The following is a 27,660-nucleotide window of genomic DNA, read 5'->3' as shown; positions in this document are numbered from 1 at the left end:
GGCTCGGTGGGCTGCAGAGGGATGTAGGTTTGAAGGTGCACAAGATGTGTGCCTGTGTGTGCACTGCGTTTGTGTTTTTGTGTACAAAGGGGATGTGCAGGTAAGCACGTGCACACATGTGTGCCTGCAGACAGGTGTGCACATGGTCGTGAATGTGCACACGTGTGTGCCTCTGTGTGCAGGTGTGTATGCTTCAAGGGTGGTTTGTGGTGTGTAGGAAAAAAATGGTGTTGTCTGTTGCGATACAATTGTATACTTGTCTGTGCCTGATTGTTTCCACTGTCCCCAAGGCGTGCTTCCAGCCGCTTGTCCTCCCAGAGGTCCTCTACTCAGCAGACGTCCTCCCAGAGGTCCTCTACTCAGCAGGCGTCCTCCCAGAGGTCCTCTACTCAGCAGGCGTCCTCCCAGGGGGCTGCCAGCCGGATGTCGCTGGCGGGGACCACCTGCAGGCTGTGTGCGAAGAGGCTGAGCTCCGCGGAGGAGGAGGAGGAAGACGAGCAGCAAAGCAAAAGAAGGTGACTGCACTTGTCCTCTCTCAGACCGCCTGCCATCAGGGCTGCAGAAGCCCATGCGTCCCACCTGGGAACAGGAAGGGCTCGGCAGGTCAGAGCTGGGAGTCAGGGGCACTGGCTGACAGGGAGCCTGAGAGGACAGGGAAGGTGACTCTCGCTTGGAGTCAGAGCCGTAAGCTCCTGCTCCAGCCGCTGTTTCCTGGCCATGCTTGTCTCAGGTAATCCTGACAAAGAAACCACTTGCCATCAAGTTTCCCCTTTGTTTGCAGAAGAGAAGAGTGTGGCCCATGGCTCATGCATGTTGCCGTAGGCCTGTGGTCTCGCTCTGTCGCTGGCTGTCCTCCACGGACTCAGCCTTTCCACAAATAGGATGCTCACAGTTGAAAGCTTCAAGACCTAACCATTTGAAGTTAATTTTGAATTTCCACCAGCAGCCTCTCTAGCTGGTAAAGAACAGTGTGGAGGGGTGGAGATTCAAGCAAGACAATTTTCCAGAGAGGGGCTAGGGTTTCCACCAGCTGTCCCTCTGGAAACTGAGTGTGAAGAACTCTAAAAATGGTCACACCCCACATTTCAATGGCCTCAGCTCCTGGGAAAATGTCGGAGGAATGACATGGATTAGTAAGAACATCAGTCCCCAAATTACTTCTAGATCCCAGAGAAACAGGTGATATCTTACTTTGGTCTTTTAAGAACAAAATAGGTAAATACCTGTGAACTCTCCTTCTGATACCCGCTGTGTTTTTTCCCTTACCTCCCCTACTATTTGCTTCTAGGAGGTTTATTTTTTATTTCTCTAGCACACTTAAGACCTGAAGGAAAAGTGAGATTTGGGTAAACAGTTTTATTTTGAAAGTTACACTGTGACTAAGGAATCTGTTTAATAAAAACAACGTGTAGCTGAGAAGATAAATCCTTATTTTTAAAAATTTGAACCATCTTTTAAAAAATGCCTCATGGGAATTTGCCACATAGTTTTATCATGAAGCGAAGACTTCTTTTGTAAAAGGGTCACTTCGAAATGTGTACATCTAAAAAAATCTGGATTTTTTTTTTGTATTATCTTATTTAAAAAAATGTTCTATCTATATTTAAGTTTTGGCCTGGGGAGTGAGACGTCTTGAGCTTTATTACTTTATAACTTTGTCGGTTATACCTGGTGTGACCTCAAACATGTTGCATAAAGTTCCCATTGCTCAGTTTCCCCAGGTGTGAAATGCGGAAAGTATATGTCCATTCACTTGAACAGTCAGGGAGTGGGTGACCGTAATTCATATGGTTTCGGAAAAATTGACTTTGTGGCAGTCGTGGCTCTTGGAATCTTCCTAAAACGCAGAGGGCTCTTCGGCCACAGCAGTAAATCCCCTGGCAGAATGTGCTTGCTCACACTCATGCATGTCTCTCCAGCCATCCCGGTGAGGGCGGGTTGCTGCCCGCTGGGCGCTGAGCCCACCGTCATCGTCTTCTGGAACTGTGCTCTCAGAGGCTCACAGAGTGTTGTTCTCAACGCATGTGCACACGTGTCACGTGAAAGCTCTGTTTGCCCTTAGTTCTTTCTTCCGTCAAAAGAAAATCCCAGGAAGTGGTGGGTTTGCTGAGTTGGGCCAGTTCGCTGAGACTGTGTCACTTCCCGCTTTGTCCCTGCCCTGCAGGGGGCGGGGGAGGGATGAGTGCTGAGCGCTGATTTGACAGTTAGAGGGATTCTCGTCCTTACGAGGACCGTGCACCCCTCCTGCTAGCCTTCGGGGTCGTGTCTGGTCGTGGAACACACTTCTCTATTCCCCTCCCCTGTAGATGTAAGTTTCCTGGAACAAATCGCAACTTGGCGAAAGGTGGAGTTGTGGGCTCCCAGGCTGTCACTGCAGTGTCTTCCTGTAAAACACAGCGGGAGTCTCCGCGGGCTGGGAAGGCTCTCAGCACATCCGGGCCAATCTCATGTCTTTATTTCTGTCCCAGAGAGACACGCTCCCGTCCTGTCTGTCCCGAGGCTTGTCGTTAGCACACATGCATGGCGAATGGCGTAACTGCACGGCTGTTCTGCGGGCTCCTCACAGGCCAGCAGGAGGGTTTTCTCCATGAGCGGATTCCCGGGGCTCAGGCTCGGGTGGGGGACAACGTCCAGCTCAAATGCTTATTCCGTAGTGGGGAGGACGGTGGTGACTCCTGGATAAATGGAGGCGCCCCGTCTGTCCCCTGCACATGGATGTTTTAAACAGCTTCAGGGCAGGATGGCTGACCTGGGCACAGCTGTGACAATGCGAGGCCCGAGCCAGACGCATCCTTTCTGTCACTGTCATTTAGAGGGACCACGACAGACAGAAGGCCCACTCCTTTCTGGGACGCGTGTTGACGGAGCCTCCCACGCTGGTACCGGGCGGCCATGTGGACGGCTCCCAGCAGTTTGGTGTGAGGGTGTCACCAATACACACACGTCCACCTTCAGTGAGCACGCACCGTTTCCTCGTCCCAACAGTCACGTTCTGTCTTCGCCCCCATAGGTACCAGTCCCTGGAGGCTTTGTACGGAGAGGCCAAGCGGGAGCGTTTTCTCCGGGAGCTTGCGGAGCTGGAGGGAAGTGTGCACCTGGCACGCTCGCAGGCTCGGGACAAGTTGGACAAATACGCCCTTCAGCAGATGGTAGGCGGGGCTCGGGCTCGGGGCTCGTGCTGGGGGGGGGCGCTCGGGCCATGTGGCGGTTGGTCAGCAGGGCCTTCCTGTGGCTGAGGGCAGACAGCGCTCCTTGCCATGCCCTGACCTGTGCCTGCTTCCTGGGACAGGAGGAGGACAGGCTGGCCTGGGAGAGGCACACGTTCGAGGAGCGGATGCGACGAGCCCCTGAGATCCTGGTGCGGCTGAGGTCCCACACGGTCTGGGAGAGGATGTCCGTGAAGCTGTGCTTCACCGTGCAGGGCTTCCCCACGCCCGTGGTGCAGTGGTGAGTGGGGCCGGCCGGGCCGGACCTGGCCACGGCCGTGGGGATGGGTGACGAGCGCCACGGGCAGGACACCGCCACACGGCCACTGCAGATGGCCCTGCTTGGGGAAGCATATTGACAGAGCTCACGGTGTCCCTGGTAGATGGACATAGGCCTTGTCCTCTTAGTGAAATGGGCATAGCCGATGTGCCATGGGGTTTTCATTTAGAAATGCCCTGTGCTTACGTGCGGCTCTGCGTGTAATACGTGGGGACTCCTAAGGGAGCCTAAACTCCAGGCCTTGGGGCCACATGTGTAGTCAGTGGAGCCTTGTGACAGCAGAAGAGTCAGTCACATGTCTGGGCCCCTCAGGTCCTTCTGTTTAAACACCTGCTCTGTAACCGAGTTCCTTTGTTTTCCCTGTGGCTGGAGGTGATGACCTGGTCCCAAAAGTTTGTAGCTTGCTACAAGCACCATAACATTTCACTTGTCACCGGATTGGGACTCTCGGTGGCAGATCAGAGAAATAGCCCCCCAGTTCTGTGCTGCTCACAGGCAGGCTGGGGGGCTGAGAGCCACCACTCTTGGTCCTGGGGGACACGTGTCCTGCTGTCCTGGGTGGGACAAGGAGGCCAGCTTCCTCCAGTCATGGTCGGGTGGGTGGACCCCCCAGAGCTGTCCCTGCGAGTCCTAGATACACTATGGCCCAGGGGGGCTGGTCTGGAACCCGACCGACGTTGGTTCCATTTATTTTTCTTATGGAATGACACATCCTGAATTCCCAATACAGTCCCAAGGGGACCGTGGCACACATTGTCACAGGTCGAATGTGGCCCAGGCCATCAGAATTCTGCAAGCGCTGCTCCCTCTTACATGTCAGGGACTGTGGGCTCCAGGAGCCCCCCAGCTTCTCCACCTCTGCTCACCGCCTGTGGCACAGGGAGTGACATCTGTACAGGCAGTGTCATCACTGCCTGAAAGCAGAGGCAGTGGGGCAAGGTGGGGCACGAGGCAGAGCTCAGTCCCCCTTTGCATTGAAGTAAGCGTCTCTTCTCCTTGTTCAGGTACAAAGACGGGAGTCTGATCTGCCAGGCGGCTGAGCCCGGCAAGTACAGCATTGAGAGCAAGTATGGTGTGCACACGCTGGAAATCCACAGGTGAGCGCGTGGGCGGGGCTGCACCTGCCTCAGCCAGCCCACCTCCCACACAGACCTGCCCAGCACCAGGCGTGCACCGACCTAGTCACGGCCCTTCTGAGTTAATCTGTGCTGGTACCTGCTTCCCTTCGTCATATTCAAGGTCAGGCCACAGGGATGCAAATTCAGTGGGCCTGTCAGGCTCCTTTCTGGGAACAAAGAGAAGAAATGCTTTCAGGGGAGGCGGTGGGTCCAGGTGGATGGCTGCAGTGAAATACAAGGTCGCTTCACTCCTGGTCAGCAGCCAGTAGCCATCCCTCAGCTCAGACTTTTCAAAGTAACACAACCTTTTTTTCTTGTAACAAATTAGGAAAATGTAGAAAATGCATGTAAGTAAAAGGAAACAAAAATCATCCATATTTCTGACACCCGGTGTCAGACTCTGGGTATATATGTAGCGTTGCTTTTTTCCTGAGACACACACACACAAACACACACACACATGTATAAACACATACTTTTTTTATACAGAAGTGAGATTCTGCTCTTCTTTTTCTGTTTCTCTGCATACAGTTTTTTTCATTAAAACCGTAGCATTATGCAATTGACTGTTTTTCACAAATAGTATATCATGAACATGTCCCCATTCTCCAGAAAACTGACTATTCCGCCTGGGGACCCGAGAGCAGGGTTAGGTCCCCATCCACCGTTCACCTGTGACTCTGGGTCACAGTTACAAGTGCCTCCCGAATTGTCATACTTTCCTCTGAAAATGATGGTCAAGAGACAGGTCGTAAGAATGTCATCTTCTCTGTTTGCTAATACCGTGTTGCCCCGAAAATAAAAGACCGGGTCTTATGTTAGATTGTGCTCCAAAAGACGCAGTAGGGCTTATGTTCAAGGGATGTCCTCCTGAAAAATCATGCGAGGGCTCATTTTCCGGTGAGGCCTTATTTTCGGGGAAACACGGTAGTTATTGTGAGAATCACATAAGAACACACATATTTATATGTGTGTGTATAAATACGTGGCATTTGTGTGTAGTGAGTTATAACAAGTCCTTTCCAGGAAAAGATGAGGGTAGCAGCATAAGTCATGTAGAGAATCAGGAACACATTTGAACATCTGATTTTATGGACCGTATGATTACTGAGCTGTAGGGCAGTGGCTGTGTCAGAACGGGGCTCAATGTCGACTCCTGGGTGGGATGCCAGGCTTCGGCCAGCGTCGGCCAGCGTCTGTGTGCCCCTGGCCTGCACTGCACGTGTCCCCACGGAGGTGCCCCTCTCCCACAGTGAGACACAGCTTTCCAGGAGCCTCCGTGAGGACTGCAAGGCTCCCCTCCCCTCCCACGAACGAATATTGTACCTGCAGATTAATTAGACCAGGTGTTGAAAGGTTACAGTTAAGATTAAAACTTGTGATGAGTCACTAGCTTGCTTCTCTAGGTAATTTTGAGGTTCTTTAGAGAAGCTGGAGGCCCTGGCCTCAGACCCTACTGGCACTTCTCATTGAGAACCTACTGTGTGCCAGGCGTTCCTCTAGGTGCTGGGCACAGAGGACCCAAACCAAGGTCCCTGTGTTTGAGGTCTTACATCTGGCATGGGGAGGAGCCAGGAGCATGATACCAAAGGGAACTATACAGGAAATCGGAAGGCGATGGCTGCTGGGTACTGGGGATAGAGGGTCTCTGGGCTGGGGGGGCAGTAAATGTGGGGAGTCGGAGGCCTTCATGAGCAGGGCCCGCAGGGGATAGAGGGGGCGGGGGGGGGGGCAGAGAAGGTGCCTCCCGGTGCTGGGGCCGCAGGGGTTCATGGTAGTCGCAGGGTGGGGGGCTGGAGAAGAGGCCAGGGCCTTTGCAAGGACATTGGCTTTTACTTGGGGGGGGCAACGGGAGGACTTCAGATGAGAGAAGTGCAAGATCTGACTTAGGTGTCAAAGGGTCATTCTGACCATGAGCAGAGGACGGAGCCCGCTGTCAGGAAGCTTTGCTGAAATTCAAGAAAGATGATGGGGGTGGGGGAGGGGTGGGGGTTGGGGGAGGGGTACGGGTAGGGGTGGGGGAGGGGTGAGGTGGGGGCGGGGTGGGGGAGGGGGGTGGGGGCGGGGTGGGGTGGGTGTGGACCAGGGTGGGCTGGGGGAAAGGGGTGGGTCCTGCCCACACTGTAAAGGCAGATCCAATAGGATTTGCTGATGCGTTGGACTTGGGGTGTTGGTGGGAAAGAGGCGTCAAAACCAGTTGAAGTTTGGGGCCGCGCACCAGCTGGGAGGGCCAAGCTTCCGCGCTGGCTGCAGGTGCCCTCCTCCCGGTGGGCTCGCATCGCCCTGGCCCCTGGCTGCGTTTTCCAGAGATTAATTTTCTCTCCGTTGATTTCCCAAATTGTGGACATTTAACAGGGAATAAGCCACAGCGTCTAGGAGATCTTTCACCTCCATTGTGGGGAGTAGGTTTATCCTCGGAATGCCTGCTTTCTAACCTGGGTGCCCGGGCCTGTTGGGGCCGGGTGGGTCAGCTGGAGTCGGAGAGGGGCTTGTTTCCGAGCTGTATTTTAATAATTATGTAAAAAGAAAATCAATGTCCCTTTCTCAAGTATGAAGGAGCTCTGTTACTGCCGGTGTGGGCCGTGTGCGTGACAGAGGCTCCCGGCCCGTGAGCGGGAACAACGGGTCACTGAGGCCGGGGCACAGGCCGCCGACCCAGGTCTCCCTACACACCAGGGTACTGCAGAGTCTGCAAATATTCCAGGAATTTGGGCCAAGGAAACCCTGAGACTAATTTTTCCCTCAACATTCTTACCGAATTGGGATGTTTTAGACAGATGAAATGTGAATACTCTTCAGCAAGACAGCCGGGGGCGCCCCCATAGACTGCAGCCCTCAGCTGCTCAACCCGTTGTGCTGAGTCCCTGTCACCCGATCTGCGATCTGCGTGGCCCCGGGGGGGGGGGGGGGGATCAGGAATGAGTGTTCCCTCTTGGTGCAGGAGTGACATTTATTTCTATGAATATTCTTTGGCTGCTGTCCCTGAAAACTTCAAGTGCTAAAAGAGACTGCCCCGCTCCCCCCACCCCCAGGGCTGCTGGAATTCAGCTCATCAGACTCAATCCTGAGACTCACTGAGTGACTTCTGTTTCCTTAAGCAATTTCAATGCTGTTCTCATACTTTCATGGAAGTGTTGAGAACAATCTTGTATTTTTTTGTAGCCCCTCCACCCCCCCTTGCAGAATGCCAGTAGGGCTAACCTCTCCTTGCACTTTGTTTTTAGACTTGGATGGTCAAATTCTAACAAGTTAAATTTTAAATCTAATGTCAACATGTATGGACGCGAGGCCTGACAGCCCAGGACAAATTCATGTGCCCCGTAAACGTTTGTCTGCCGTCTTTAAAACAGATAAAATGTCCTTAGTGTTTCTGATGGAGTTGATGTGGGGGGATTTTGCAGGGAGACTTTGGGACGCAAAGGTGCCCCTTGGAAGTTTGTAAAAAATGGAGTCCAAAGAGGACTGCCTGTCTATTCTGCAAAGCTGTCCAAACAAAACAAAACCCTTTGCCCCTTAATCACTTGCTGGCAGTTTCTGGCTGCAGAAGTAAAGGCTGTAGCCTTAGGGGGGTGAGAGGAAGGGAATGCCGTGGGGGTCAGGGCTCCCAGGCTGCACATCAGCCCTGGGCAAGATTGTCAGGTGGGCAGTCTGCTCCAGGCCACCCCCACCCACTCTGCTGGGTGCCCAGGGGCCAGCCCTCCTGCAGCTCTCCCCCAGCATACACAGATATGTTTACTTCTGACCTGCATACACATGTCCAGTCCAGTGTATTTTATATGCTGCAAAACATAGACGAAAGAGAAATGCAGAAAGGCTGAGGGGAAAGTAAACATCATCAGAAGTTCTGGCTTCCCCTAGACACCCAGCAGCCTGTGTAGGGTGCCAGTGCATAAATCAGAGGGTCTGAAGATTTCAGAGGCTGTGGCTTCCTCTACAAACCTGTGTCAGTGGTGGACCCTCTGTGTCCTGGACAGAAGCACGAGCGACACAGCACAGAAGGTTCCAGCTCGCAGGGCAGGGCCTCTCCTCCCTAGCCTGCACCCCACCTCTAAGTGCTAAGTGCTAATTGGTGACTCCACCAGCCCGCCAGTGCTAACGTGTGAGGAATAAGCTCAGAATCCTCTGGGAGGAGCTGTTCCCTGGGGCCTTGGCTGGAGGACGGTCCTGCTCCTTCTGTCCCGAGGGCGCCAAGTCTGTTCATTCTGCCACAAGCCTCCTTGTCCTCTTGCGTCCCCTCTGGCCATTCCCAGCTCAGGAGCAAGTAATTGCTGTTCTCAGCAACGCAGACAGGCCTGTGCGATTCTGTTGGAATGTGGAGGAGACAAAGGGGATCTTCTTTGAACTTTCCGTTTGGGAATTCAGCTAATATATTTTAGTGAATAATCTGCAAGATACATACAGTGCTGTAAAACTACAAAGCATTCAAATACATTGTTTTATTTAAGCATGCAAGTCCCCCCAGGAAAGTGTACGTACTCTCAGGTGTATTTGAGCAGCTTGCAATACGTGCTGTTTATTTGTTATGAAGCTGAAGGAAGAGGCTTGCAAGGCAGACACACACCTGAAGCCAGAGCCTGGCTGCTGCAGCCTGCTGGTGGCTCAGCACCTCCCCTGCGCTTCATTCTGGTGGCACAACCTTGAAAAAGCCGATTTTCAAAGATGAGTGCTTGCAATGGAATCACTGCCTTTCACCTTGAGCGGAATAGTCTTCCATTGAGCGGAAGAGGCAGGGGCAGCTTTGCCTGTGGGTCGTTCATGCACAAACACGCTGGGCTGCAGTAGGTGACAAGAACCCGACTATTTTTACTCTGGTGTTAAAAACTTCCAAGAAGTACATTGCAGAAAAAATTGGTAGCACACTGAGGAGAGTTGGTTCTGAAACCACGATAGCAGGTAATTCCCAGAAGGTTTAGAGGGAGGTGTGAGGTGCACTCTCACTAACCCCTGTCTGCCCTTCCTCTGAGGGCCTCCTCCCCCAGGAGCGGGGAGGTCCAGCGGGGTCACCCCTGGCTCTGGGCAGTGTCTGCTTTGCCTTATGGCTCCTACTTCTGAGTCTCTGTGGACATTGCTTGTGTGTTCCCAGACCAGGCTCCAGGCCAGGAGATTTTGACCAAGCAGTTTTCACTGAAAGCTTTGCTTCTTCCCCCGGGGGTGGGGGGGGCAATGTTGTAATAATGCTGGGGTGGGGCTGGGGTGCTTGCAGAGGAAGGCCTAGGGCTGCTCCCAGAAGAAGAATGCCTTCCTGTCCGTAGAATGCATTCATGAAAACATCATGGTTTCATCCTTTAGAACAAATAGCACAAGTAGGAAGATAAAAAAAGTTTGAGCAACGCAAGAGAGTAGGGAACAGAAGTAATTCTTCTTGCCCCCCTAGACCTCCACCCCCCAGCCCTGCAGCCTGTGTTAGGTGGGTAGATTAGCACAGAAGGTTAAGCTTAGCAATGGCAAAAGCATCCACATTTTGGGATTTTTATATTTTACTCTGACTACGTATCACTCTGTCCTGGCAACACGCTGGAAACTTCTGGTAAAGTAGCTCTAAGGAGTTCAGGCTGGGATTGTCTCTTTGTTGAGGAGCTTTGTGGTTTGGCGTGTGTTCTTCCTGGGTGAACCTGAAGTGACGCATTTAGTGGGAGTGTCTGAGGAACTGGGTTCTGTGCGGTTCTCCCCTGGGCAGTGGCATGTACAGCAGGCAGGTGGCACAGCCTGCCTCCCGATGCTGGATTGGAACCTCACGGAGGAGGGCACCTCGTTCTTAGCAGACAGCTGGGGCTCGGAAACTCTGTCCTTTATTGGAGACACTGTTTTTCGGTCAAAGAAAATTTTTTCAGTGCCAATTGCAGTAGAGAAGAAAATAAAATTCCTAATAACTTTGCGGAAACAAATTTGTCTCTGGGGTATTGGCTCCTTAAAGCATTTGAAAGTGAGGTTTCAATAAACTCCTTTTTCCTTGCAAGTGAGATTTTTTGCACTATTTTCCTCCCCAAATTAGCATTATCCTCACAATGCTCACTTCTTGGAGAGGTGGCAGAAACTGGCAGGAAGAACCGATTTTAGAGTTTTGTGGGCTTTGTTTACCCAATTTCTTCAAGTGGCAACTTTGTTACTCTGTGTATAGGGCAATAGTATCTATTTTCTGGAGACGCTGATACACAATAGCCCGGAAAAGTAACTAGCAGAGTGTCTGGCATTTAGTAAAAGCACAAAAGGACCAGTTCCTCCTCCCTACACCCCTCTCCTCTCAGTGACATTTCCAGGGAAGCTGGTGGGACGACAGTTCATAGCCAAGAAAATAAGCTCCACCTTTTGGGAGATGGATGTGGGAGCTGGAGGAGCCCCCCCCTTGAGAAGCTGGGGTCTGGTGGTGCCTGGGCATTGTTCTTTCCAGGGGTGAACCTGCACCTCTGTCACGCTCCAAGGACGGGTCCTCAGGTGGCCCAGTGCACCCTTGGGTGGGGGTCCATTCATACCTGTCACTTTGGGGTTCTGGGCATAATCTCCTGTTTGCAAGGGGCTGCCTGGTATGCAGTGAGGTAGAGTTAATCCCCCTGGAGGTCAAGGTCCTTGGAGCTAGCTGCCCGCTGACAGCTCAAAGCATGGATTCTGCAGAGGTAGAAGGAGGAGACCAGAGGGAACACAGACGGATGGAGAGAAGTGAGGGCTGTCAGCGGTGATGATGCATTTCTTTCTCAAAGCCAAAGCCCAATTGTAGTCAGATCAGGCCCGTGTCTATGATTGATGCCTCGTTCCAGGAGAGAGCTGGCGTTGTTCTGAAATACACCTTCATAAACAAAGGATCTAGGTCACGCGGCTCCTTTCAAGGAATGTCTGTGTTCAAACTGGGGTCACTGGCGTTTACAGAACGGTCCCCGGTGCGCTGAGGACCCTGTCTTGCTTTTTCTCTCTAAGGGCAAACTTTGACGACACTGCCACGTACACAGCAGTGGCGACCAACGTGCACGGGCAGATGTCCACCAGTGCCGCCGTGGTGGTGAGAAGTGCGTGAGCGCGGCTTGTGGGCAGGCGGGCGCCCTTTGTCTTTCTTTGCCTTGCTCACCCCGTTGTCTTGCAGGGTTCCGAGGAGACGAGGAGCCGTTCTGTTCTGTGGGACTCCCGATTGGGTGTAAGTCGATTTTTTTCTTCCTTTTTGGGCAGAAAATTATATAGTGACATAGCATATCATTTTAAAGATTGTTTTCCAAAGGTAAAATCTTTCTTTCTTTTTTTTTTTTTTTTAACCAAAAAGTCTTTTCCAAGTTTTCCCTGGCCAGTGTCAGGCTGCTGACAGTTTGTTCTGATGTAAAGCTGTGGCAGAGTGGTCATTTTAGACACTGGTGAAACTTTACATTTTTGAATTGGGGACAAAAAAGGAATCCAAATCCCTGCCTGGGACGCAGACTGTGGCTGGTTGTGTTTAAGGAGAGTTTTCTTCCTCTGCCAAAGTCGCTAGGCTCACGTGTAAGGAGCAGCTCTGTAGATGGCCTGGGGGTCAGCAGCTGTCCACTTGGAAGCCCAGGCTGGCCTTTGTCCTGATACGAATGTCACTGTGGGTGGGCAACTCCACCTCCTGCTGCTTACTGTCACTGTCACGTTGTGTGGGATGCCGCTAGCCCTCCTATGTGCTGGTATGCCACAGGCCACCACATGGTTCCCAGTTTCCACAGTAACCTCCAAAGGCTCTGTAGGAGGCAAGTCCAGTCTCTTTCTTTGGGACCAGAAGGTCCAGAGCCAGGTGAGGGTGGCAAAGGTAGCCCGGCCGATGGCATCTGAAGAACCATGACTTCCTGGCAGCGTGGCTTATTTATAGTTGGGGATGAGAGTCGGGATTGAGCTGACCTTCCAAAAGAATAATTGTGCGTTCCCATAGCAGCTATGATTTGTATCCTAATCTGAAGTCTGTATGTCACAGACCAAGTGTTGGTGAGTGAGGGGAGGGCCGGGTGGGACCACTGAACACTTGGGTGTAGCTTACTTTGGGCATTTCTGTGTGAATTTTATTGGATGGATTTATGTCCAACAGTTGGGGGGATATCCAAGACCAGTGATAGGCCAGTGGGGCAAGTTCCAGGCCCACACAGGTGGAGGCAGGGGGATCTGAGGCTCTGTGTCACAGCAAACGTGAGACAGTGGCCTCTGGATTCCAAGGACGGCGCAGACTCCCTATGGAGGATGTCCCCAGTGACGGAGCTGGAAGGGATCGCAGATGTCACTGGGTGCCACCCCCTGGTTTCTTGGTTAAAATTTTATCTTTCTAAACAACAACTTAAAGTGCTCGCAGCACACGGCACTGCACAGGTCCCCACATAACAGGTGCCCCTGCCCTCACTGCCCACACCTGCCAGTTCTGCCGCACTCACCTTTCAGATTGCAGTCAGAATCCCGTAGCTCAACCTCATCTAGTTTGGGGGGGCGGGCGGGATGAGGAAACTGCCGCCCTTTCCCGCCCTCCCCCTCCAGGTGGCCTCAGAGGAAACCATCACCTCCCAGTTTGCAGCTATTCAAACATTTCCCTAAGTGCATGTATTTGTAAACAGAGACTTTTTGTGTTAAATGTTTACCGCACGTGCCTGTGACCGTGTCCCGTTTGCTCTGCGCAGTGCCCTTGTCGACCGTGGTTCCATACACACACTTCGATGTCCAGTTTTTGGAGAAATTCGGGGTCACCTTCAGAAGAGAAGGCGAGACGGTCACTCTCAAGTGCAAGCTGCTGGTGACTCCGGACCTGAAAAGAGTGCAGCCTCGGGCCGAGTGGTACCGGGATGGTGAGTGCAGCGAAGCCGCCGCCCGGGGCTGCTCCCTCCCTGCGCGCGGCGGTCCTGCCCGCCTGCCGTCCTGGGAGTCTTTCTCGGCAGTGCTAACCTGGCATTCCTGTCCAGCGCTGCCAGGGGCACAGGCAGCAAAGCCAGGGGACTGGCTGGGGCACCTGGGGCTGCGCGGACCTGCGCTGTCACTGGGGACGTGTGCAGAGGTTAACAGGCAGCGCCTGCAACTAATGAGCCGCCAGAGGTTTCTGCAGCTCCTCCGTAAAGATGTTCTTGGTGTCACTAAGGAGCAAGCTAGCTCTTTCTTTAGGTTTCTCCTTGGCTAAAACAGGTAACGTTTGTCAGAGCTTATCAGGTGATGCACTCTGTTCTGAGTGTGTTAGCTCCGTTTTCATAGGCACTCCGAGGGAGGGTTAGCAACTTATTGTAGGGGGGGCGCTGAGAAGAGACACATGCTCAGTTGTGGCTTCAGGGAGGAGGCAGCGCTGCGCCTGGAACCCTGGCAGCCTGGCTCACACGCCGCGTTCCTGACCACCAAACACCTTTGCCTCAGTCAGCGGGTTGTGCTGTGCCACCCGTGCAAACTGTACGTGGGGACTTGTCCTAGTCTCCTCTGGGCTGCACCCCTAAAGGGAGCTGGGTCTCCATGGGTTCTGTCACAGACTGTTCTGCTTAGTTTACTCAGGAACTAACACAGCGCAAAACGTGACAAAGAACGGGCCATTCTTGCCCATGAGACGCATAATCTAGTGGGGAAATACACAGCATTGTAGAGCCGTGTCTTCTTAAACTCTAAGAAATCTCCCAGAACAGGCTGAGATAACTTGCCCCGTGCACGGCAGGGGCCACACAGTTCAGCCAGGAGCACAGGACTGGAGAGAAGGAGGCTGGTGAAAGACGACGTGGACAGAAGAAGGGCTCTGTGTGCCATAGGGCAGGGCCCAAGAATGTAGGGGGACCAGGCCACAGAGGACCCGTGCGTGACTTTGCACAGAGCAGCTCCGGGTGAGCTGTTGGGTTTGTAGGGTGCTGGGCCTATGGTCTTCTGTTGGGATAGAACATAGTTATGCCCCCTTATGTGCCATTTCTCTTTCTGAGGTTTCAGTTAACCACAGCCCAAAAATAGTAAATAGAAAATTTCAGAAATCATTCATAAGTTTTAAATTGTGTGCTGTTCTGAGCAGCTCAGTTCTCTTGATCTCCCAGCCCATCCCAGCCGGGCGTGAATCATCCCTTTGTCCAGCTGTCTCAGCTCCTTGCCTGTGACTCACTTGGTAGCTGTCCCTTTATCAGATGGACTATTGTGGTGGGTATCACAGTGCTGTGTTCAGGTAGCCCATATTTTATGCAATAATGGCCCCAAACACAAGAGTAGTGGTGCTGGCCATGCGGATATGCCGAAGAGAAGCCGGAAAGTGCTCTTCTTAAGTGAAAAGGTGTGTGTGTGTGTGTTATAACACACAGTATATACAGGTTCAGTACCTCCCCGGTTTCAGGCATCCACTGGGGGTCTTGGAACATGTGCCCCTCGGATAAAGGAGGATGGCTATGGTTAGGACCAAGGCTGCCTTTTATTCTCTGTGGGGAGAGAGAGAGGCAGCGCGACTGTGGTGGCCGAGCAGATTTAATTTACCTGTCGGTCTAATTTAAGATGCCACTGAGGTCTCCTGTTTTGACCTTCATCCCTTTCACTGTTGACCCTTGATTCCCACGTGTAAACAGCTCTTTGTGTAAACAGCATTCACATGTTTGGATGTCGAAGCTTCGTGCATTCACGCCAAGCTGGCGAGTACCCCCTCAACATGAGGCTGCACACATGTGTCCTTTTGCTGACATTTCTGAACAGACCTGGCACTTTCATGCTCTTTCAGACGTGCTGGTGAAAGAGTCCAAGTGGGCAAAGATGTTCTTCGGGGAAGGCCAGGCCTCCCTGTCCTTCAGCCACCTGAACAAGGATGATGAGGGTCTCTACACTTTGCGGATCGTGTCGGGCGGAGGCGTCAGTGAGCACAGCGCCTTCCTGTTTGTAAGAGGTACGTGGGCCTGAGCCTGGGCCGGGTGTGGTTATGGGGGCCTGAGCCTGGGCTGGTATGGTTACCAGGGGGCCTGAGCCTGGGCCGGGTGTGGTTATGGGGGCCTGAGCCTGGGCTGGTTTGGTTACCAGGGGGCCTGAGCCTGGGCCGGGTGTGGTTATGGGGGCCTGAGCCTGGGCTGGTATGGTTACCAGGGGGCCTGAGCCTGGGCAGTGGCCTTAGGCGAAAGGAGGGAGTGACTGTACCGCAATGAAGGGGGCGTCCTTGGGCGCGTGGATCGTGTCCCTGGAGCAAGTCCATGAGATCCGAGTTGGAAGGAGCTGTCAGCAGGCTTTCACAGGCTCCCATTCTGACTGACCAATCATCTCTCTCCTCCCCCACCCCAGACGCTGACCCGCTGGTCACTGGGGCTCCTGGTGCACCTATGGATGTGCAGTGCTGTGACGCAAACCGAGACTATGTCATTGTCACCTGGAAGCCGCCCAACACGACCACCGAGGGTGCCGTCATCGGCTACTTCATTGATCGGTGAGTGTCTGCTGCGTTCTTAACAGGCATAGAAACACTCCTGAAATGGATATTATTGTGGACAACCTATTTGGATGTTTGTCTAGACTCACGTTCATGCTGCCACTGTTGATGGCATCTGGTACGTGCTGTTTGTTTGGTCGCTGGGCAGGACCACCCTGCAGGCAGGCCTTGTGCAGCCACACGGGGTCTACGCTGCAGTCGCGCTATGTTGCCCGATGCCCACCAGTGTCACATCCTGTCCGCTTCTCCAGGCCGTTCCCAGCCGGTTTCCTGTGCTGCCAGGGGTCAGCCTGGCTGGGGACGGGCCTGGCTGCAGGGTCACGTTCAGCCCTGTTCCTCCCTCCAGAGGACTGGAGAACGGGCTTGGTGAATGCAGCCACGTACGCAGGCTCCTTCACACCCAACGTCCTTCCTTCTTCTGTTAAATAAGGTTTTCTTCTTTCCAAGTAAAAAATATTGACGTTTTGAAGCACAAAATTTTAGAATCTTCCTTTGAGTTAATAACTAAACATAGGTCATCATTCAACCCAACGGAGTTTAATCTGTTTGTGTCCCTTCACGTGGCGGGTGCAGCCTGAGGAGGACCCGGAGGGAGCCAGGAGGTCGCTGGACCTGCAGTTTAGGCCTCAGCTGGACGGTTCAGTCACTGAAGGAAATTATAGTCGAAGACAATGATTTAGGAGGAAGATAGGAGGGTCTAAGCTTTTGGGTTATTGCAGATGGTCCCAGATAGGCATTGAAATTTTTATTCATATAAAACACAATTTTTATTCATATGAAATACGATGGTTATTTCAGAAAAAAATATTACTCAACTCAGCTGATTAAGTTCTCTTCGCCCTAACAAGGCTACTGGCTTAGCTAAAGTATTTACACCAGTGTAATATTTTGATATGCCAGCGTCAGATCTGCAGAATGTTGTTCAGGATTTACTTGAATTAAACAAATTAACAAAAAAATAAAACCAAAGCTATTTTGTGTTCCCTGTGACATTTGATAATTTTTCCAGCCATCTGGCAAAAAAGTTTCTTGTGCCACCCAGTTAATGATCCACTTTTTCCCTCATTAAAAGAGACAAAATAGCAGAACTCTTATGAAGCAAGTTAGCCCGTGGGTCAGAGAACTGTCATCAGAGATGCTGAATAATTAGGAGGAAAGAGAGTTGATTCCTTCTAACACCAATGTGCAGCCCTGATACTCTGAAAAACTAATTTTCTCAACTTGTTCTTTTCTCCTGGGTTTTTGACAAGAAGTTTTGATATTGAAATATCTCAGCCTTTCAAAAATGGAGGTTAATCTTTTCTACATTTCCAGATTTCTGGTCAGGACTTAATTAATACTTCCAAATTCCACATGAGAAGCCTCCTAAAAGAGTCACATTACCATTATCGGAGCAGACAAACCTGCTGTCCCACGAGAAGTCACTCCTGGGCTCAGCGGGGTCATGTCTGTCCTTGGGACCCAGAGTGAAGGGCCATCTCACTTCTTCAGCCCCAGCAGACAGTGGGGAGCTTAGGGGACCCTGAGATTTTGTGGTGTAAGTTGAAAAAGAGCTTTCAAGGATGGGTACGTTTGGAGGAGATTTTCCCTAAATGTGTTTGAAGTCAGGAATTGATCTTAAGCTGTATATTATAAAGGCTTAGGAATATATATGTATGTATTTATAGGTGTATATTTATATGTTACACCTAAATAGCTGTCTTTTAAAGTTTATTTACACTATTTGTATAAATCAATATTTTGACGGCATTGATTTTACCAATGTGAGATCTTTTCCTGTTATAATTATTTTATATATTTACATACGTATAAATATGTGTATGCCTATATATGTATTTATTAGACTAATGTATCTGTTCTTCTCCACGCTGTCCTTTTTGTCTGCAGATGTGAAGTAGGCACTGACAATTGGGTTCAGTGCAACGACGCACCAGTAAAAATCTGCAAATATCCTGTCACCGGGCTCTTTGAAGGACGGTCTTATATGTTCCGTGTGAGGGCGATCAACAGCGCCGGTGCCAGCCGGCCATCCAGAGCCTCTGAGGCTGTGGCCGCCCTCGACCCCGCTGACCTCAAACGGTTACAAGGTAGGTCGCCAACAGGCCAAGTTCCACGTCTGGGAAACTTGGGACCGTTGTGTGTGATTTGCTCTTTGCCCTTCACCCCCAAGTGCACATGAAGCTTAAGCAGCTCGTGAGGGGCTGGCGGTGGCGGCGGTGCTTCCTGGTCACCCGTGTCCCCCGCGGCGTTGCCAGGCTGGCGTTTCTGCTGAACGCACTGCACCGTCCTGTGTCCTTCCCGGGAGCCTAGCCAAACGGGTGCACAATTAGACTTTTCTAAGTCCAGCCATGATATAATTTCAGTGCATAATGGGGCTTAGAAGGTGCTGAAACCAAGCCACTCACTCTCTTTGGGAATTTTCGCTTCACACAATGCATGTAGAGTCCATACTGTGCTCGAACCCTTAATTAGGATCGTCATGAGCCACTCATTCTCCTTACCACACAGTCTCTGGAATCCAACGCGGAGAGCTGCGGAGTGCTAAAGAGTGGTAGGGCCTTTCCAGAATATCAACTCTGATGACTTGGGTAGGGGATACGGTCTGACAATTAAGTTCGTGAATGTGTTGCAAAGACGTTGCTCACCTTTTTGGATATCATAGGGATTCTTCTTTATGAATTTGTACCAACTGGACAGACAGTTAACCAAGTTTATTATTTGGGAGTGCTGAAAAGGCTGCGTGATAAACTTAGATGACCTGAACTTTTCGCCAACAATTCATGGCTCTTGCATCACGACAATGCACCAGCTCCCACGGCACTGTCTGTGAGGGAGTTTTTAGCCAGGAAACAAATAACTATTGGAACACCCTCCCTACTCACCTGATCTGGCCCCCAATGACTTCTTTCTTTACCTGAAGATAAAGGAAATATTGAAAGAAATATTGAAAGAAAAAAATTTTTTTTCTTTTTATTTATTTATTTATTTAATTAGATTCATTGGGGTGACAATTGTTAGTAAATTTACATAGATTTCAGGTGTACAATTATGTATTATATCATCTATAAATCCCATTGTGTGTTCACCACCCAGAGTCAGTTCTCCTTCCATCACCATATATTTGATCCCCCTTACCCTCATCTCCCACCCCCACCCCCTTACCCTCTGGTAACCACTAAATTACTGTCTGTGTCTATGAGTTTTTGTTTCTCATTTGTTTGTCTTGTTCTTTTGTTGTTTTTGGTTTATATACCACATGTCAGTGAAATCATAGGGTTCTCTGCTTTTTCTGTCTGACTTATTTCACTTAGCATTATACTCTCAAGATCCATCCATGTTGTCACAAATGCTCCTATATCATCTTTCCTTAACGCCGAATAGTATTCCATTGTGTATATATACCACAACTTCTTTATCCATTCATCTATCGAAGGACATTTTGGTTGTTTCCATGTCTTGGTAACCGTAAACAAAGCTGCAATGAACATTGGAGTACACGTGTTTCTATAGAGAAATGCTTTCAGATTTTTTGGGTAGATACCCAGGAGAGCGATTGCTGGATCATATGGTAATTCTATTTGTAATTTTTTGAGGAACCTCCACACTGCCTTCCATAGCGGCTGCACCAGTCTGCATTCCCACCAACAGTGTATGAGGGTTCCTTTTTCTCCACAGCCTCTGAAAGGAAGACATTTTGATGACATTCAGGACATCAAGGGTAACATGACGACAGCTCTGATGGCCATTCCAGAAAAAGAGTTCCAAAATTGCTTTGAAGGGTGGACTAGGCGCTGGCGTCAGTGCATAGCTTCCCAAGGGGAGCACTTCATAGGTGACCGTAGTGATATTCAGCAATGAGGGATGGAGCACTTTTTCTAGGATGAGTTCGCGAACCTAATTGTCCCACCTCATATGCTGTTGGCATCATTGCCAGGGCGACTGGGACCTCGCGAGCAATTGGGGAAACCACGGTTTTCTTTAGGAAACCTTTGGATGTCAAATTTATCATCAACCTTTCTCTCTGCAGCAATCCATCTGGAGGGAGATAAAGAAATTGTGATCTATGAGGATGACCTGGAAGGTAAGTGGCCCTTCCCTTCTTTTCAGCTGCTTTTACCCTTGGGGTTTCGGACTGTCATTCTGCACAAGAGAGAGGGAGAGAAAACACCCACAAGGAGGGACACTGTTAACACATATGAGTGAAGACTGTAGGCCGAGCCTGCAGCTTAGGGTCTACAGAAGTTAAAAAAAAAACAGAAAAGAAAAGCAAGACAGAATGAGGGGGTGAGCCTAAGAATGAAGGTGCAGTGGATGTTGGTGTTTTATCGGGGTTCACTAATGCATTCTTTTGGGGACATGTGGAGAAAAAAACCTCAGGTTATTTGATCACTAGCTGATGCCAGGTTACTTTCTCCCAGATTCTGTTACTGGAACAGTGTTTGTTTTATTTTTTAAGCAAAAATTTTATTTTTAATAATGTAACTAAATGAATTGAGTCTTTCCTGTCAAATATTGTCCCTACTGCATTTTACGAATACTAAATATTTCATCCAGAGATATCCAGAAAGATCGATTTACCTGCATTATCAATCGGGAATCTAAGATTTTAACTGGACTTATAATTAGAGTTCATAGAGGACAAACTGAAAATTTAGAAATAAAAAGAGTTAATTACTTTGGAGCCAGGGCCTAAGGAGATGGACTGAGCTCTTCTTCAAAACGGTGTCAGCCCCACACGCTCTTCCCTAGACAGCGCACATTCAGGGGTCTGTTGGTTGGTTTCATATTTGCCCCTAAATGGTATCCAAAATTATATGTTCTGCCCCTATAAAAATTTTTCTCCGGTATCTCAGAAAAAATGCATGTAATTCTTACAGGAACACCCTTAAGAGTTCTGGTTAATCCCATGGTGAAGTGTAAAGCCTTAGTTAAAACCTCTGTGTCCAGGAGAACTCAGAAACCAGGAAAGGTGCCCGATATGAAAGTACCAAAAGAGGGGGCGGCCAGTTAGCTCAGTAGGTTAGAGCGTGATGCTCTTAACAACAGGGTTGCTGGTTCCATCCCCACGTGGGCCACTGTGAGCTGTGCCCTCTACAACTAGATTGAAACAACTACTTGACTTGGAGCTGATGGGTCCTGGAAACACACTTAAAAAAAATAAAAGATTGAAAAAAAGCACCAAAAGGAAAGTAACTTGGGAAGGTTGAGTTATTATGACTTCCTAAGTAAGGGATTCAAACACAGGTATTTGAATGAATAAAAATGGCTCCTAATTATCTCGGAAGGGAAGTTCTTGTAGTCCAGACTGTCTAAAGTATGTATTTTTGACATGATAGCAGAAAAGGAAGTTCTCTTTCCCCGCCTAACAGATGAGATCAGTGAGGAGAGAAGGAACCTGAGAGTGGGCACGTAGGAGTGAAAATCCAATCAGGTTACCTGAAATAGGGAAGAATAAGTTTCTGTACAAATGTCACATATCTATGATGAGAGCTGCAGTACGTAAAGGTCACTGTGAAAAGCACGGGAACATGAAATCCTAGAATCTACTACGTGTTCCAAGGCAGCAACTATGATATTTTGGGGAGAAAAGCTATCTTTTTATATATGGATACAGATGCTTTGGGATATAAATAGCCAGCTGTACATTAAGTGCCAAATAAAGAAAGACCCCATTTTCAAAGACTTAGTTTTCCAACGGAAAAAATGGAAGTGTGGTTTGCAGACACTGTGGATTTTACTTCCAGCTGGAACAGAGTCTCCGATAATTTTCATGCTCCTCCTCATTTCCTTTCTTATGAGAGGGAAGGTTTCCTGGCTCCTGGGCCTGGGCCTTCACTGTTCTTGATGCGTTCTTGAACGAGGCTGTGTTTTAGTCGCACTCTGGGAAACGTTCCAAGGCTCTGCGGAGGATAAAACACTCAGAGGGGAACTCCTTGGCTGGGGGTGTTGATACGGCCGGAGTTCAGTGCACAGGCTTCTGTTCCCTGGCGTGAGGCTTTACTCCCAGCCAATGGGCAGTTTCCACCGCCCAGAACAAACTAGGTATGAAATAAAAATTCCTGTACACTGAGAGGGGTTTGGAAAGTTCCTCTGTGAACTTAACTCATGCTAGATAATGAATACATCTTCTAATGTAAAAGAATCTTTAGAGAGAGAGAAATATTCCACAGTGTTTTTAAGCAATCCATTTCTGTGTTTGAAAGTGTGTCATTAGGAAGTTATTGCCTTTTCTACCCCTAATTCTTTCCTTCACCTAAGCTGACCTTTCTCTTTGAACATTGTTTTAGCTAGAAAATAACTGCTAATCACCATTTGTTTTAATGATAAAGAAACATTACTTTTGTTGGTTACAAAACTGCTCTTCTGCTATTTTAAGTTTTTGCTAAATTTTTCTAATCACCTTAATCTTGGTTAGTGTTTTCCTTTAAACATGTTAATTAATGTCAACTCTCTTCTCTTAAGTTTCCCAGTCTTTCTTGAGTCACTCCATTGAAAAATGGAGATTCTATTCCTGAAAAGACCACAAAGGCTCTCAGAATATAATAAGATTGTTTCTGTGTTACTAAATCCTGGACCCAGACACTCAGTGCACAGCTCTGGAATGGGTCCTGTGCAGCTGACGTGCCGGTTTCGTCATTTACTCCGAAAGCTCAATTATGGCTGTATAGTCACTTGAAATCTATCCTCCTGGGGGCCTATAAATTCCAGTAAACTTCGTCTTACATTGATTTAGAGAGGAACCTCCTAGGCAGGCTTTGATATCCCGGAGCTGATAGAACAAAACGCAGGATTTGCAATCAGAAGACCTGGGCTTGTGCCCCTTTCTGCGTCTCTTCTGACACAGCCATGGGTGCAGAGCAGGCCATTGGGGTGGTGAGGCTCCAGCCGCCTGGCACTCTGGGCACTTTCCCGAGACACCCTGACTCCTCATTTGAAATCAAAGCCACTTCCAGATGCTCCCAGCTCAGGCCACGCTGCCTTTGTAATCCGGTTGCCTGTGAAATGGGCTGCGCTCTGAAACTGGACTCCTGTGACATGAAACCCAGTCTTGTTCGTGCTGTTTCTATGTGGCTGTCCAGTGGGCCGCTGGCAGCAGGGTCCTCAGAGAAATGGCTTTTGAGAAGGGCTCAGAGACTTTCTGGGATGTTTTGAACTGTTCTAATTGCATGCTAAGCTAATTGGAACTCAGAATATATTGTTTCTAAATTACAGGGGCTGTGGGGCCTGGAAATCCTCCAACCCCCCAGCTTTTTTGTGAGAAGCTCTCATATTGGAACATAATACCCCTGACACCTAATGGGACATTAAAAAACAACTTGTGGCAGAAGAGAGCTAAGTGGACATGTCTGATTGCAAACCTGTCCTAGGCTTTTCTAAAGGCTTATGCTACCCCTCTGCGATTTCAAATATATAATCACAGGATACTGAGCTGGAGAACATAGTGTGGCCTGACCTGGGGAGGACAGCGTGCTTTGGAAGCTGACACATAGTTGCAATGCTTGGAGGGCACACAAGACAAAGAGAGCTGGAGCAAGCGCCCCCAGAGTAGGTTACATTCGGCAAGGCATCCATGCTGCTGGCACGGGGACAGCACCTTTTGACACACATCCCCAGGGCTGTCAGGCCACCTTTTGGGTTAAATGCCCTATTCCTTCTGGGTAAATCTCTCCTTACTTCCAGCTGAAACTTGGGAAGCCTTCTGGACTAGATTATTTTCTTGTCGACTGGCTTATGTTAGAGACAGGGATAACTGAACGATTTCTACCAGTGCTCTGCCTGGGCGCTGGAAAACTTTCCCAAAATAGAAGTGAAGCAAAGGCCAGCACTGAGGGCAGTTCTTCCATGCCGGCCGTGTGCCCAGCGGACGGCACTCCCAGGACGGGCCGAGCCAACGGGCTGACCTGGGGTCCCCCACACTCACCCAATGTATTCCTCCTTCAGGCGACGTTCAGATTCCAGGACCGCCCACCAATGTACACGCCTCAGAAATCAGCAGGACGTACGTTGTCCTCAGCTGGGACCCACCTGTTCCGCGGGGCAAGGAGCCGCTGATGTACTTCATTGAGAAGGTACTGTGCTCACGTGCCCAGGTTGCAGGGCTTCACAAAGGCTCTACCACTGGTATTTAATACGAAGCCAAAGGTTTTGGCTGAACCGTGAATATGACAAGTGGTCATGTCCGCCTCGGAGGAATTGCCCTGGCTCTGGCTTTGCTCACATGAGCAAGCTGGTCACTTCACGTCACTAGGTCAGGTCCCCGCTAGGCTCAAGCACCGACTGGGTCTGTGTCTTCTTCCTGAGGACTCACTGAGAAGCGGCAGCGCAGTTTGCTGGGCTCTCAGCGTGTTCATGAGCCACTTGGCCACTGGGTGGCGATCTTGTAGAGTGAGTCACACTTCAGGTGGCGAGTGTTAGACGGTCACTGGCTTGAAGACTGTAGGTGTGGACATAGGTAAGGGCATAGTTAGTGTATTGCAGCCCTGCACGCACACACAACACAGTTTCAAAAACAAAGGCTTACTACATGCTGTGCACTCTGTCCTATCGCCCTAGAAGGTGCAGGTCGGACCCACCCTGTGATTTGGTGACTCACTGTTGGGTTGTGGCCTTTACAGTCCTGCGAATCTGTAACTGGTTTTGTGGCACTAACTTACCTCACAATGTAATACATGGTATGACGTGTACAGTCCACACAGAATAAATGTCACACTCAGCATGAGCGTCTAGCATGCAACGCAGTGACCGTCTCCCAGAAATAACACTCAGGTGAGGCGTGGCAGGAAGGGGGATGGCAGTGGGCACTGTCTCCCACTACACAGTGGGAGCGGCCCTCTGGCCTTCCCACTTCTCCGCAAAGCTCCGTTCCCTGGACGGCTGTCACCGGGGTGCTGCAGGGCAGTTAGCTTGTGCTTTCTGGGTGACAAAATACAGTGTTTGCACAGCGGATGTCTGTGTGGTCAGACCCAGGTGGTGCTGAGCCAGGAGGAAAGGTCTCTTCTCGGCCCCTGCACAGGCATCTCCCTGTCCATCACCACCATTGCCAGAAAGAGCGAGCATGAGCGGACATTTTGGAAAGAAGACCTCATTGCTGGGGCCACATGCCTCAGAACCTCCATCGTCGTGGGGAAGGCACACGTGGGCTGCATGCGAGTGCTGGACAGGAAGCTGCCAGGGCTGCACGCGTGAGGCACGGTGTTCAAGGGGCGTGGGGGGCGTGGAGCAGTGGGGGCCCCAGGTGGGAGCTGGGCACACGGTGGTCCACCCACAATCTGTCTCCAGTGGTCTTTGGTGACTTGGTTCCTATCAGAGCCTACAAGGAACCATAGGAATACTTAGAGTTTATTTTCTGTATTTATTCTGGCATTTACATTTATGTTAGGAGTAGGCACGTGGCGATGGGAGCTGCAGCCCTGTAATTAACACCGTAGATAGCCAGCGGTTAGTGCACCACTCTTTAGCATATAGTTTTAATCATGGATTTCCCTCCCTATGAGAGTCGCTTGGTAATTCCTCACCTAACCTTAGCCAAAAGCTGTTCGCTCTGGGTCCACGCAGGCCAGCGCCTGGCTTGTTCTGTCTGGTTGAGGCCCACAAGCTCAGCGTTGGGTGGCTGGGTGTTTCCACTGTGGGTGCTGAAGGCTGCGGAGCCCTGTGTGTTCTCAGAGGCCCAGAATGTGCCCTGGGTGACTCCCTGGGAGGTGCTGGGTTGCACACCCTCCTCTAGCCCCTGCCTCAACCATGAGCTGCTAGGGATGTAGGCTCCCAGTTTTTCTTGGGCTTCTGGAAGCTTGGAAGAAAGTCCCTTGCAGGTTTCCCCCCTACTTTCTCCCTCCTCTAACACGAGGGTCCTTCTCTCTGATCACCCAGCTAAGTGTCACCCCCATCCCAATGGAGAACGTATGCAGGCATGTGGGGGCCTCTTACCATGGACACCTGTGCCTACTCCAAGAAAGTGACCTCACTTTTGCTAAAATGAGAGAAAACCTGTCCTTTGAACATGATCTTAATTTCCGGAAGCCTGGGGTGTTACTCAGATTGCTTTCCCAGTCTTCTGGCAGCCTCCAGCTGGTCCACGTGCACCCAACCTTGACGACCTCAGGATTTCTTTGAAAAAGGGGTTTTTCTCTGTAGGAAAAAAAATTAAACTTGTAATTGTAACTTTAAAAGTAATTATGAACAATAAAAATTCAACATGCAGTACAGAACATTTGGAAAATACAGAGACATCATATAAAGTAAAATCAAAAGCACCAACAATTCCTTCACATAAAATAGTCACTATTGACAAATGGTATATATATTTATAGTCTTTTCCTCTACAGGTTTTTATATACTTGATATATCATAGACATGATTGGCATTCTTTATTACATTTAACAGAATGATACAATTCTTCTCATCCTATTTAAAGATATTTATACAACAACATGAAAGTTTACATTTTAGTATGAATGTATCACAATGTTGTATCTTACCCCATTGTTAATTATTTAGATTGCTGTTACATTATTATCACTATAATTAGCTGCAAAATAGTAACAATTTAAAACCAAAATGTGAACAGTTGAGTTATGATGGCATTTTACAAATATATTCTTAAATTTTCTTTAACTACTTACAGTTCATTCCATTTTACTAAAAGTATAACCTATGTATTGATTCCCTTAAGTTTTCTATGGTTTAATCATTCCATGTCAGGTGAAAATTTTATTGGTAAGTATTTCCAACTTGAGGTAATTTCTTACCTACTTCTCTACATTGCCTCCCCTTTTCATACAATTCAGGAAAGACTTACTGCTGGTCCAGTGTGTGGCGTACAGGATGACATCCCTAAAATATAATTTGGTTAGCTCAAATGGAATATTCCCTTTAACTTGATTTTGGGGAACCCTTGGCTCTCTTTCATAAGTCCTGTTTGTCTTTGCAGTCCATGGTCGGGAGTGGCAGCTGGCAACGGGTCAATGCCCAGCTGGCCGTGAGGTCCCCTCGATATGCTGTCTTTGACCTTGCTGACGGGAAACCATATGTGTTCCGAGTTTTATCTGCAAATAAGCACGGCCTGAGTGACCCATCAGAAATCACTCCCCCCATTCAGGCTCAGGACGCCACTGGTGAGTGGTACAGTGATTGGCCGAAGTTTAGGACGGGCCCTGAGTAAGGTGATGTCAGATAAGCATTACCATGTGTTGACGAAGGCATCACCCACATCCGAGACACCACCACAAGGTGCCTCCCTTACAAGAGACGAAGGTCTCTCTGCCATGCCTTGCCCAGTTCTCAACATTTCTTCAAAGTTCCACCTTCTTCTTATGAAACTGATAAATGGGTTAGAAGTATTTTTTAGGCACTTTATTAATGGCCACGTTTTAAAAACTCTCAACCCCAAGTGCACTCGAGTTTTTTACCTGCATGGTTGAACTTCCCCCTTTGAAGATGTCAAATGCTAATTGTAGAAATTCTGGATTACACTAGGTGAGAAAGTCTATGGTCAACTCATGGTTTGAACTTGAGTCCCCTTTCAGAGTCCAGTGAATCTGATGGAAATGTGTCTTACTTTCTTTCAGTTGGTATTTTTCCATTCCCCAAAACTACTACCCAGTTGGCCAAAGCGTGTGTGTCGCCACACCTCTTTCTTAATGATCCTGGTGGAGGGGCGGGAGGTGTGGTTGTACCTCCTTCTGTTTGGGGTCAGGGGGGGCCTTGGGAGGGCAGAGAAGATGGGTGAGCACC

General features: G+C 49.6%; 1 protein-coding gene across 2 annotated transcripts in view; it reads left to right on the top strand.

Moving 5' to 3' along the window:
• The window catches only part of MYOM2 (myomesin 2), a 78,700-nt gene that overhangs the window by 9,842 nt on the left and 41,198 nt on the right, over positions 1–27,660 (top strand). For both annotated transcript variants that reach the window (XM_081046169.1, XM_081046170.1), the window contains exons 3-15: positions 291–515; positions 3,011–3,149; positions 3,290–3,447; positions 4,491–4,583; positions 11,514–11,602; positions 11,677–11,727; positions 13,202–13,366; positions 15,238–15,399; positions 15,786–15,927; positions 17,818–18,017; positions 19,958–20,011; positions 23,872–23,999; positions 26,858–27,041. In XM_081046169.1, the coding sequence (XP_080902295.1) occupies positions 291–515; positions 3,011–3,149; positions 3,290–3,447; positions 4,491–4,583; positions 11,514–11,602; positions 11,677–11,727; positions 13,202–13,366; positions 15,238–15,399; positions 15,786–15,927; positions 17,818–18,017; positions 19,958–20,011; positions 23,872–23,999; positions 26,858–27,041 (1,790 nt within the window). The remainder of the gene's footprint in view (positions 1–290; positions 516–3,010; positions 3,150–3,289; positions 3,448–4,490; positions 4,584–11,513; positions 11,603–11,676; positions 11,728–13,201; positions 13,367–15,237; positions 15,400–15,785; positions 15,928–17,817; positions 18,018–19,957; positions 20,012–23,871; positions 24,000–26,857; positions 27,042–27,660) is intronic.

Source organism: Rhinolophus hipposideros, assembly GCF_964194185.1.
Source record: "Rhinolophus hipposideros genome assembly, chromosome: 4".
In the NCBI taxonomy this organism is placed as follows: Eukaryota; Metazoa; Chordata; class Mammalia; order Chiroptera; family Rhinolophidae; genus Rhinolophus; species Rhinolophus hipposideros.
This window is presented reverse-complemented; position numbering and strand designations above follow the sequence as displayed.